This window comes from Eptesicus fuscus, chromosome 18 (assembly GCF_027574615.1).
Source record: "Eptesicus fuscus isolate TK198812 chromosome 18, DD_ASM_mEF_20220401, whole genome shotgun sequence".
In the NCBI taxonomy this organism is placed as follows: domain Eukaryota; kingdom Metazoa; phylum Chordata; class Mammalia; order Chiroptera; family Vespertilionidae; genus Eptesicus; species Eptesicus fuscus.
Window position 1 is genome coordinate 996,917 of NC_072490.1, and position 11,425 is coordinate 1,008,341.

Here is an 11,425-nt window from a genome sequence, read left to right on the forward strand (position 1 = left end):
TTCTCTCACCTTATGCTCCACACGCCCCACCGCCATCCCCTGGGCCAGATCACAGCTTTCCTCCCCGGGCAGCCCTTCAGCGTCGGTATCCTCTCCTCCCTAAACCCGTTTGTTCAGGTGCACACCCTTCAGGACCTCCCTCACCCAAAGGGGGACCTGGGACTTGCAACCCCCACAGTAGCCCTCACCTGTCCGCAGACACGGCCCCTGCTGCCCCGTCAGGAGTCTGCACACCCCACGTGAGGAGGTCGTCTCATCCCATACCATCCTGGGGACCATCGCCAGGGAAATCTTGCCGCCCTGGCCGGTGTGGCTCAGTGGATAGAGCATTGGCCTGTGGACTGAAGGGTCCTGGGTTTGATTCCGGTCAGGGGCACATGCCCCGGTTGTGGGCTTGATCCCCGGTGGGGGTGTGTGTGTGTGCAGGAGGCAGCTGGTCAGTGATTCTCTCTCATCACTGTACCTATCGCTCTCTCTCGCTCTCCCTTCTGAAATCAGTAAAAATAAAAACAACAAAAACAAAGAAGACCTTGCCAGGGATGAAGTGACCAAATGACCAGGCGGTTCATAGCACCCGGAGGGGGGCGGTCACGGGGTCACTTGGACTGAGGGCTCCTCCTGGGAAACTGGCTCCAGGGCCTCCGCTCAGCACGCCCCGGGGCACCACCTCGGGGTGCTCTGAAAGGGGTCCCCGACGCCCAGCGGGAGAGCGAGGCCTCCCCACTGCCCTTGCTTACTCAGGACACACAAGGCCACACACAACATTCAGCCCGGAAGGTCAAAGGTTGCCCTTCCCCCTGGAAAAAGAGCGGGTCAGAGGTCCTCAGGGTAGTCAGCCTCATGCCTCCCAGGCACCGCCCACCTCTGGGAGGCCCTCCCCGTCACTGCCTCCCTTTCCCGCTGTCTGCCGGGAAGCTGACCTCTGCTCAGGCCTGTAAGGGCCACCCCTGGGCTGTGAAGGGGGACACTCAGCCCAGTGGCACCCCAGTGCTACCTAAAGCACTGCACCCGGGCCGGGACCCAGACCGGCCACCAGTCCCCTCATTATGTCTCCAGAATATTTATCACCCCCCCCAGCCCCTCCCCTGCTCTCCTCTGGATATCTGTCCAGCATTAGAACCAGGGGGTTCCCCCCACCGTGGCAGAGAAAGTGATCCAGAGAGGGGCAGTAACCATGGTCACCAATGCCAGGCGGCAGGTGAGGGTCCACTCACTGGAATGCCCAGGCTTCCTGACTCGGGACGGCTGGGCAAGCAGAGGGCAGGCCAGGAAACCCAAAATAAAAAGTCCAGACCTCAAGGGTAAGCGCATCCCAAACCAAGGAGACCGTGAGACGAGAGGAGCTGAAGGGGGAGAGTCCGCAATTCCAGACCAGCCCTCGAGTCTTTTGTTGTTGTTTTTATTTTTTTAAATATAGCTTTAATTTTTAAAATTGTTGATAGTGTTACAGATATCTCCCATCCCCCCCCCCATTTAACCCTCCTCCTCACACCCCCAGGTCTTCACTACCCTATTGTCCATGGGCAATACATATCCTCCTATATAATAAAAGGCTAATACGCAAATTGACCGAATGGTGGAACGACCAGTCGCTATGACACGCACTGACCACCAGGGGGGCAGACTCCCACAGGGGGAGCGCCACTCAGTCAGAAGCCGGGCTCATGGCTGGCCAGAGCAGCGGCGGTGGCGGGAGCCTCTCCTGCCTCTGCTGCAGGCAGGCGGTAAGGAGCGAGGGGTCCGGACTGCGAGAGCCCCGGACTGCGGACATCCTGAGGGGTCCCGGACTGTGAGAGGGCGCAGTCCGGGCTGAGGGACCCCGCGCCCCCTCCCCAGTGCATGAATGTTGTGCACCGGGCCTCTAGTAAGTATGTAAGTTCTTTGCAAACCCTTGAGTCTCGAATCTCAATTTTCAACAAGTAAAACTCAGTTGATGTAAATTACTTTAAATAATATAAACTCAAAGATATTTTAATGAGATGTCAGCACAAAGTTTTCTTAGTTAATTTAGATGAGCACTGCCTACGGAGGAAAGTGTGTCTGTCCGCCGTGCACCACAGACGGTGCCCACACTCGGGCTGGGGTGGCGTGTGACCCCCAAGCGTCCCTTCACCACCAGGACCCTCGGCTGCATCCACACCCGCCGGCCGAGGCCCTCTGAGCAGGGGCGGGCTAGCTGGCCCTGAACAGCATGTAGAGCATCGGCATGGTGGCCACGACGGTCAGGCAGGTGACCAGCGTGCTGTAGATGGTGTTCCTGTTGACCCGGGCTTCCAGCCGCTGCTCCATGTCCGGCAGCACCAAGACCAGGCCCCCCGGCTCCAGCGCGGAGCCAGGCAGAGCCGGGTCTGCGGCCTTCGCCAGCCGCACCACCCCGGCCACTTGGCCGAGCGTCTTCTCCAGGCTGTCCAGCTGCTCCCGCAGACCCTCCAGGCAGGAGCGGACCTGCCGGGAGTGGCTGAGCTGCTCTCGCAGGGCGGCTGAGAGGACGTCTGCGTCGCGGTCTCGGGCGGGGGTGCCTGCCTGGGACCCGGAGCTCGGCCCCGGCTCGGCCTGGACCAGGCCCCGCAGGTCCGCTATGAGGTCGTGGAGGTCCCTGTGCTGGAGGGAATAGCGGGACGCCTGCTCCCGGATGGCCTCCTGGAGGCTCGCGGGCCCCTTCTGGGCCTCCAGCAGCAAGGCCTTCAGCTCCTGCAGCCGCACGCGGTTCACGTAGGTGGAGCCGGCCACGCCGATCAGGGCCCCCAGGACCGACCCGACGAGGGACCAGTTCTTGGTCCGCTCGGCCCGCGTGCGCTCCTTCTCGTGGCTCTCCCGCACGGCCGCGGAGAAGAGGGAGAACCTTTCCCGCTCGGCGTCTTCGGCCCGCAGGTAGGCCGTGCGCAGCCTCTTCTCCTCCTGCGGGAGCGAAGCCGGTCACACAGCCGCGACGTGCAAGGTGGCCCCGCCGCCATGGCTGCCAGCGCATTCCCGCTGTCACCCCAGATGACATGCCAGCGAGGGCAGCGTAAGCCTGGTGCGGGTGGAGCAGGAGTCGGGGTGGCCGAAGCGGCCGCACTGCCCTCCCCCTCCGCCACCCGAGCCGACTTGGTGTTTGCCAGACAAGGGATGTGCCGCCAGAGGGGCGTCTGGCACTCTCTGGTGCCCCCTCCTTGGCCATGTGGGGCCAGAGCACATGCCCGGCACGTCCACCCAGCGCTCCAGGAGGACGTGGGCGATGGGCTGAGCAAGCCTGGGGCCCTGTCCCTCCAGGGAGCTTCCGGTTTCCTCCTCCCCAGGCCTGACCCTCAGACCCGCCAGGGTTCCCCCGGCCCCTCCGTGGCCTGCCCGCGGGGCCCTGCCCAGGTGAGGAAGGGCTCCCCCGGGGCCTACCTGCAGCATCCGGTGCTCCAGGGTGGCCAGCTCCAGGTACTGGCTGTCCTCCTTGGGGGTGCGGTCCAGGCGGTCCCTCACCTCCTTCAGCTTGGCCTGCTGCGCGTCCAGCTGCTCCTGAGCCTCGCGGACCAGCCCTCGAGCCACCATGAACAGCTTCTCGGCCTGCGGGGGGACAGGAAGCTGCCTGCCCCTCTCCTCACCCACACGGCCCGGCTCGTTCCCAACCAGACGGGCCAAGAAGAGGGTGGGGCGGGGGGGGGGGGGGCCGGGAAGACTGAGCCTCAGAAACAGACCTGGCTCAGCCAGGAATCCTCCAAGGGCAGCCCTGCGCCCCGTCAGAACCAGCGGGTTCACCCACTCACGTGGGAACACACGCCCGAGGGCCCGGGAGGCAGCTGAGAGTGCGCACAACCGGCGGTGCCAGGCCAGCGACTGCGGTCGGACAGACCCCAGACAGAAGCCTGCTCTCAGCAGGTTGCGGGCGGGCGGGGCAGAATCCTCGCTTCCTGTTACACAGTTTCACAGAGTATCGGGCTTTAAAAAGACATTAGCTGTGAGAACACGCAATAATGAACCTCGAAACGCAACAGGCACTTAGTTTCAAAGCCCGCCTTTAACACTGATGTAAAACGTTACCTGGCCACTGGGCACAGCCAGCATGAAACCACTGGTCCGCACTGTTAGGATGTTCTGGGCGTCACCGTACTGACACCTCACACAGCGCCACGAGGCACTGCTCAGCCAGGGTCATGACCGTCAAGGGGAGGGACAGCACCGCCTCAGAACCTCCAGCGGGCCCAGGCCAGTGTTGCTCAGTGGATAGAGCGTCGGCCTGCGGACCAAAGGGTCCCGGGTTCGATTCCAGTCAAGGTCATGTACCTCAGTTGCAGGCTCCTCCCCGGTCCGGGCCCTGGTCGGGGCTCATGCAGGAGGCAACCTGTCGATGTGTTTCTCTCCCATCCATGTTTCTCCCTCTCCCCCTCTCCCTTCCACTCTCTCTAAAAATCAATGGGAAATATCTGCGTGAGGATTAACAAAAGGACTTGACAATCACAGGCAGCGCCCCCCACCTCACGGTGTGAAGTTCCCACGGCCTCCGCCTCCACATGGGAGGTTCCGTTCCACGCGGGGCCGTGAGAGCACGGGGAGGGCGCAGCCACTGAAGGAAGTGGCGCTGCCTGCCCGGCGGCCTCGTGGCCAGCTCAGTGGTCAGCAGCTGGTCTTCAGCAGCAGCAAAGCCGGCCGCTCCGGGGGCACTCCAGTCCCGACCCCCGCCCCCCCAGTGGAATTCGTTCAAGAAAAGGCAAACCTGGACGTGTGGCCACGTGTCTGGCAGGAGCCACCAGGCCCATTTCCCGGGTCAGAGGGCGCCCCCCGCCCCGCCCCCCGGGCCTCCTCACCTCCGCCACGTTTCCCTGGGCCTCCCGGACCTCGTTGAGCCCCACAAACTCTTCGTATCTCTCCCACCAGGCGGAGGCCTTGGCGGCGGCGCGCTGCTGCAGGCGGTGGCCCAGGGCCCGTCCCTGCACCGCGAGGCGCTGGGGCAGCCGCAGGGCCTCCTCCCCGGGTCTCTCCTCTCGGGGCCGCCCGGGGCCCGGGCTGCACAGCGTCCTGGTCGCCAGGAAGTCCCGTCCAAGGAGGCCTCTCCGCACCAGGGCGGGGGGCACGCCCGCGGCGTACTGCATGGCAGACACGGTGCTGCACCCCGTCATCGGGAGGCCTGCGGGGGGACACAGACAGGGCAGCCCCCAGCTGAGAAAGGCTGGCCACGTCAGGCGTCAAGGCCTGGGTCAGCTCTGAACCGACCAGCTGCCATTAAAAGGTCCAAACCGAGTGCCACTCCGCTGGGGCTGGAGGCTTACACCCGACGACCAGGCCCGGCCCCGCGGAGGACGGGGTGTCCTAGGTTCCCACCAGCCTGTCCGTCCGCCCTCCACGCCCACACGCTCCAGGTCACAGCTCCCGTTTCACTCGCTCCAGCCCCAGCCGCCGCCACAGCTCAGGTTCCCGTCACCCCTCCCTGCTCAGCCTCACTCGGATGTTAGGGGCCCAACCTACGTCTCCCACCTGAAGGAACAGCACGGGGTGTCTCCACTGTCCAGTCAGGCCTGGCTGAGCCCCAGAGCCGCTGTGACAGAGGAACCCCCTTCCCGAGAGAGGGCAAGCCTGGGCCAGCAGCACCCTCCTCTGGCCTAACCCCTCCCCTACCCCCACGTCCCGCTCGGGCCGTCAGAGCGACACCTGGTGGCCACAGACAGAGGACGCTGGGACAGGGACCCACGGGAGGCGCTGCAGGTGCGAAAGGAGAGAGGGGCTTCCTGCTGTCGGTGACTCGGACAGAGGAGGGCAGAGCCCGCAGCCTCCTCCCCATGCCGAGCGTGGAGCAGCTCAAGGCCTCCTGAACGCCACGCCGGAGGTCGGGGGGGGGCGGGGGGGCACAGCGCCTGGGCCCGTGGCCCGAGCTGAGAGCCGCAGCAGGGAGGGGGCATCCCCAGCAGTGGTTCCAAGTTGGTGCGGCCCCTGACCGAGTCCCAGCCCTCAGGGCACGGGAGCACATGCCATCCTCGCCCCCGCGGTCTGGCAGGCCACCCAGGCCTCATGCAGTGCCCACCGCGCACCGGCTCTGACCCCCCAACAGCCCTGCGGGAGACCCTCCTCAGAGCAAAGCCCGCAGCCCTGCCCAGCACGGCTCACTCCCCTCCGCCTAGGCGCGCTCAGCAGAAAGGCGTCCCCGGGCTGTCACTCCCCCTCAACCCCCTTCTCTCCCGAGCCCACTCCTCCACGTTGCCCTCCGGAGGCCCCGCAACACGTCCACCCGCCAGGCCCAGCCAGAGCTCCTCAGATTCCCCGCCCCCCATCTGCAGCTTTCAACAGCCTGTATTTCTGAAATCACGCCTCCCTCTCCGCTTCCTCCAACTTCCTCGCCTTCTCTCCCGCTCTCCCTCGACCAGCAGGAAGCAGCCCAGTCTCGGACCCCAGGACGCCCTCCTGGCAGAGATGGCAGCTACAGCCTCCGCCCGCACAGCTGTTCCTCTCACGGCAGCTCGCTCCTACGCCAGGTCCCGTCCCTCGGTGCCCAACTCACCTGGCATCAACACCAGTCCTGCGGTGGCCAGCAAGCCCTTGTCCTCTTCCTTCTCTCCACCCCTGCACTCCACTCAGCCAGCCCGCCAGCTAAGCACGACCCCCCGTGCCCTGCCATCCCTCCACCCGGCCACGCTGCCTCCGCCCGGCCAGTCGCTCCCCCCCCCCCCCCCCCCCGATTTCCATGTCTTTGCTCAAATAGCGCCTCTTGGTGAGGCCTTCCTGTAACCTCCCTCCTGTCCACCCTGCCCGCTTTACGTTTCCCCGTCAGACACACATGGTGTGTGACCTACGCCCTCCCTAGAACAGGAGCGTGGTGACATCGGGACTTCACATCAGGAGGGGACACACCGATGACTTCCAAGTCGCTCTTCCTCCAAACGTGCCTTTCCCACAGCCTTCTCTATCTCGACGGAGGGAAACCCCCACGTCCGATTTAGGCCAACAATGTCTCCTCCTCCCTGACTCGGCTTTCTCTCCCACCTCGCACCCAATCCACCAGCCAAGGCCGCTTCCTTTCTTAACCCAGAATCCCTCTCCCTCTTGCCCCCGCCCCCACTGGTCCCACTGGCCAGCGTCCCTCGCCTGGGCTATCCCGGGAGCCTCTGGACAGGTCTCCCTGCTTCTGCTCTCGCCCCTCCAGTCTCCTGTGGACAGAGCTGTGGTCCTTTCAAAACATGTCTCTTCTGCTCGAACCCGGCAGCGGTTCCCCATTTCTCTCAAGGCAAAAGCCAGTCCTCCCCATGGCCTGCCGGGCACGCACCTCCTGCTCCCATTCTTCTCTGACCTCGTCTCCCAGTCTCTCCTCACTCTGCTCCAATCACAAGGACCGTTCCCCACGGCTTTACTGAGATATTACTGTCGTGTACCACTGTGTAGTTTCAGGGGTACAATGCGATGCTGTGATACACCTACAAACTGCTAAATGTTCGCCGCAATAAGGTTCGCTAACGCCTCCTTCAGCTCACATACCTGCCACGCGTGGACTTCTTGGTGTGGCTGGGACGCACCAGCCTGTCCCCCCTGCAGGGCCTTCACACCAGCCTTCACTATCCGTACCGCGAGCTCCCTGCCCTTTTCCCAAGACCTGCTCAAACCCCAGCACTCCTTCCCCACTCCCTCGGCTTTATTTTTCTCCAGGGGCATGTCACATGACCTACGGTATGGATTTCTCTTCTTCACTTGGCTTCCAGTCAGTCTGTCTCACCCACCAGGGCTCGGCTCTGCCGGAGCAGGCTCTGCTCCCTTCACGGCTGCGTCCTCCACGCCGAGACCACCGCCTGCGCGTGGTGCACACGCAACTCAAACACGCTACAGGCATCAGCAGAAAGTGCAACAAGTCGCGACCGGGACTCGATGATAAAGCCCAGACTCCTTCGGGGGGGCCTCCAAGGCTCTAGGGCCGGTGACCCCCCCCCCCCCCCGCCGCCGCCGCCTCCCTGCATCTCCAAGCCTCGCTGTGCCTTCCGAGGGCCACACACGCGCTAAGCTCCAAGGTCTTTGCACAAGCCCTTCCCACGCACGGTCCGGGGCTGGCGCCTTCCGGTGAGGCACCCCTCCCGGTGCCGGACCTCCCCCGGCAGGGGACCCCAGTGCCACCCCGTACCTGGCCTGCCTAGTGCCCGAGCCGCAAACCCAACGGAGCACCTGCGCCCGCCTCCAGAAGGCCGCTTCCGGCAGCGGGCACACGACTTCCTGTGTGGGAGCCAATCAGCGGGCCCGGTGGAGGCACAGGCGCAGGGGCGGGGCCGGAGCGGGGCTTCCGGTGGCAGGGTCTGGGGCCGGGGCGCAGGCACCATGTCCGGCCGCGAAGGTGAGTGTGCGGGTTTGGCGGGTTTGGCGGGGCGGACGGGGCCCGGATGAGCGTGCGCTGTCGCCCGCAGGTGGCAAGAAGAAGCCCCTGAAGCAGCCCAAGAAGCAGGCCAAGGAGATGGACGAGGTGAGGGCGGCGCGGGCGTGGGCGGGCGCGGAGGGGTGGGCACCCCGCCCGGAGGGAGCCCGCCCGGACGGCACCCGCTCTGCTTCCCCCAGGAAGACAAGGCGTTCAAGCAGCGGCAGAAGGAGGAGCAGAAGAAACTCGAGGAGCTGAAAGCGAAGGCCGCGGGGAAGGGCCCCCTGGGTAAGTGAGGGCCGGGCCGGGCCGAAGCCGGACGCCTGCCCTGAGCATCAGCCCGAAGGCGGGCCGAGCAGGTCCCGGTCCTGCCCCTCGGTGAGTGGCCAGGTCTCGGTCCTCCGTGTCCGCCGTGGCCAGGCTGGGCTTCGCCGCCGCAGGAAGGGGCGGGAGCCAGACCGGCCTCCCGGGCAGCCTGGCCTTCCCTTCCTTAGGGAAACGCAGAGGGGCCCACCGTATCCCGCACCAAAGGCAACCAGTGGGGTTTCCAGACAGCCCCCCCCCCCAGCTGCTTGGCCCCCAAAGTCGTATTTCGCTGCTTCGTGACGCGCTGCTCCTGTGGTTGACGGTAGTAAATGGGTTGGCATCCTGAGTCCTTTGACTTGGGGATGTGCCCGGACGAAAGTAGAAAGCACAGGCTGCCATGCGGGCTGCTGCTCCACGTGCCTTTTTAAAGCTGACCCCCCACCATTCTGCCCCTTTTCAGATAAAGATGCCCCAAGCCCAGCAGCCCCAGTGTTTTCTGTGCTGCTTCAGTGCTGTTCACACTCATCCAGTCAGTGATCGTCTCCTCCGCAGGGGCCTGTGCCCGGGAGGATCACTGAGGGGGGGGTGGCGCAGTAGAGGCTGGGATGGTGTGAGTGTCATCCAGGCTCCCCAAGACTTCTCTCCCAGTGGGCTTCATTGTTGATTAACCACATAGCACTGAGATTCCTTTTTGAATGATGTGATGAGGTATCCTTTAAAATATATATATATACACACACACACATATATATAAGTAATTGATTTTAGAGAGGTAGGGAGAGACAGAGACAGAAACATCAGTGATGAGAATCATTGCTTGGCTGCCTTCTGCACACCCCCTACTGGGGATCCAGCCCACAACCTGGGCATGTGCCCTGAGAATAGAACAGTGACCTGGTTCATAGGTTGACAACCACTGAGCAACACCAGCCAGGCAACATCATGTAATTTTTAAAATATATATATTTTTATTGATTTCAGAAAGGGAGAGGGAGAAAGAGATAGAAACATCAATAATGAGAGAAAATCATGGATCGGCTGCCTCCTGCACACCCCACACTGGGGATTGAGTCTGCAACCCGGGCATGTGCCCTGACTGGGAATGGAACCATGACCTCCTGGTTCATAGATTGATGCTCAACCACTGGGCAATGGGCCGGGCACATCCTGTAATTTTTTTAAGTTTATTTTGTCACAATAGGATCTTCATTCTTATATTGGGCACACTTAATTCTACAACTGTTTCTTAAATTACCTACCGTTTGCCACAAATATAGTCATTTGTAAATAGGGAAAAATAAGATGCCGAGTAAACCAGACTCCAGGGTCATAATACAGAAGGTAGTGTGGTATGATGTGACAGTTAAGAATATGGGTTTGGAAGTCAGACTGCCCGGTTGGAATCCTGGCTTCATCACATACCAGTTTGTAACGCTGAACAATACCTGACACTCAGACTTCGTCTCTGTAAAGTGGGTTGGTAGGAGACGAGGCTCAGTGAGCCAGTCAGCGATGCAGCACACGACACGGTGTAGCTGCAGGCCAGTGCACAGCCATTCCTGTGCCCCTGCTCATCCTCACTCTGCTCCCTGCCCCCGCCCCCCCCCTCCCCCCCTCGGGAAGGATAACATGGGTAAAGCCCCGTATGTACGTGCTTGTGTCAGAGAGGACGCCCAGTGGGAGAGCGGAGCCCCAGGCTTCGGCCAGAACTGTCTTCTTCCCTGACTGACTCTTTTCCCCTTTTGCAGCCACAGGTGGAATTAAGAAATCGGGCAAAAAGTGAACTGTTCCTTGGGCCTCGGGCAATGGTGATCCTTAATTCCACTCCTAACATCAGGATTCCTGTCGTCACATCTCTTGCCACCTAGAGCTAAAATGAAGTGTTGTCTTGGAGGCTGTGGTACATTTAAGAATAAACTTTTGTAAAAAAAAATAATTAATGATAATGATAATCATGCATCAGCTCATCTCTTCAGTTCTTCTCATTCTGCCATTTCAACCTTAGCTGTGTGGTCAGCGTGAACCCAGCTCAGAATCCTGTCAAAGCGTGTTCTTCAAGATACTCTGTGTAACACCTGGAATTAAACCAACTGGCTGGAAATGGCTGTTGTCTCTGTGTGGTTGTACATACGAAAGAATACATGACGTTGGTGGGAGAATTTGTGTTTTGGAAAGAAAAGCCACCCTTCTCGGGCATCCACGTTGCCTTTTCCTTTAACGGGCTGCTCGGCTGTTGGCGTAGCGTCTGCTGCATGCAGGCTGGGCTTGTACCAGCGGACAGTTCCTGTTGTCAGGGAGCTTCTCCCAGGAGGGGAGCAGCACACACACTGCACTATGAAGTAGCAGACGGGGAAAGAGACTCCTGAGAGTCTAAGAACCAAGCGTACGCCCGGGTCCCCAGGTCTGCATTTCCTCTAGGGCTTCAGAAAGGTCCTTCCTGGGTGCTAGGGTCTAATACCCCATATTCAACCCGTCAGGAATTAAATCGGACCCCTTCATATTTCTCCCAAGAACCATCCCCAACCCTAAAGCCCTCACCTGGATTGTTGCAGTCACCTCCAAACGTGTCTTCCTGCCCCTACCCTTGTTTCCCTCGGGACCGAGTGATGGTGCTGAACTGCTAAGTTACCTGGTGTCTGCTGGGATCAAATTCCTCCGTGGCTTCTTAGGGCAAAAGCCAGAGTCTCTACAATGACCGTGAGGCCCTAAGGGATCCAGACACCACTCCCTGCCCTTCCATAGCTGCTGCTCCTCCTGATCCATCTTGAGCCTCAGTGGCCTGTGTTCCAAGTAAGCTCCTGCCTCACCATGTCACCGACTCCTCTCTGC

At 61.6% G+C, this 11,425-nt stretch overlaps 1 protein-coding gene and 1 non-coding gene across 2 annotated transcripts; one reads left to right on the forward strand and one right to left on the reverse strand.

Annotated features, from left to right (window-relative positions):
• Positions 1 to 1,940: 1,940 nt before the first annotated feature.
• CCDC51 (coiled-coil domain containing 51) lies at positions 1,941 to 7,772 on the reverse strand. The gene is made up of 4 exons (XM_054729851.1): positions 7,620 to 7,772; positions 4,776 to 5,095; positions 3,373 to 3,537; positions 1,941 to 2,898 (listed from the first exon to the last, which is right to left on the reverse strand). The coding sequence occupies exons 2-4, from the start codon at positions 5,085 to 5,087 to the stop codon at positions 2,173 to 2,175; spliced, it is 1,203 nt and encodes a 400-aa protein (XP_054585826.1). The 5' UTR covers positions 5,088 to 5,095; positions 7,620 to 7,772; the 3' UTR covers positions 1,941 to 2,172.
• A 420-nt stretch (positions 7,773 to 8,192) lies between these two features.
• On the forward strand, positions 8,193 to 10,701 carry LOC103300811 (uncharacterized). Its single transcript, XR_003614403.2, has 4 exons — positions 8,193 to 8,272; positions 8,343 to 8,398; positions 8,491 to 8,578; positions 10,345 to 10,701. It is a non-coding gene; the product is annotated as an uncharacterized LOC103300811 (transcript).
• The last annotated feature ends 724 nt before the right edge of the window (positions 10,702 to 11,425 follow it).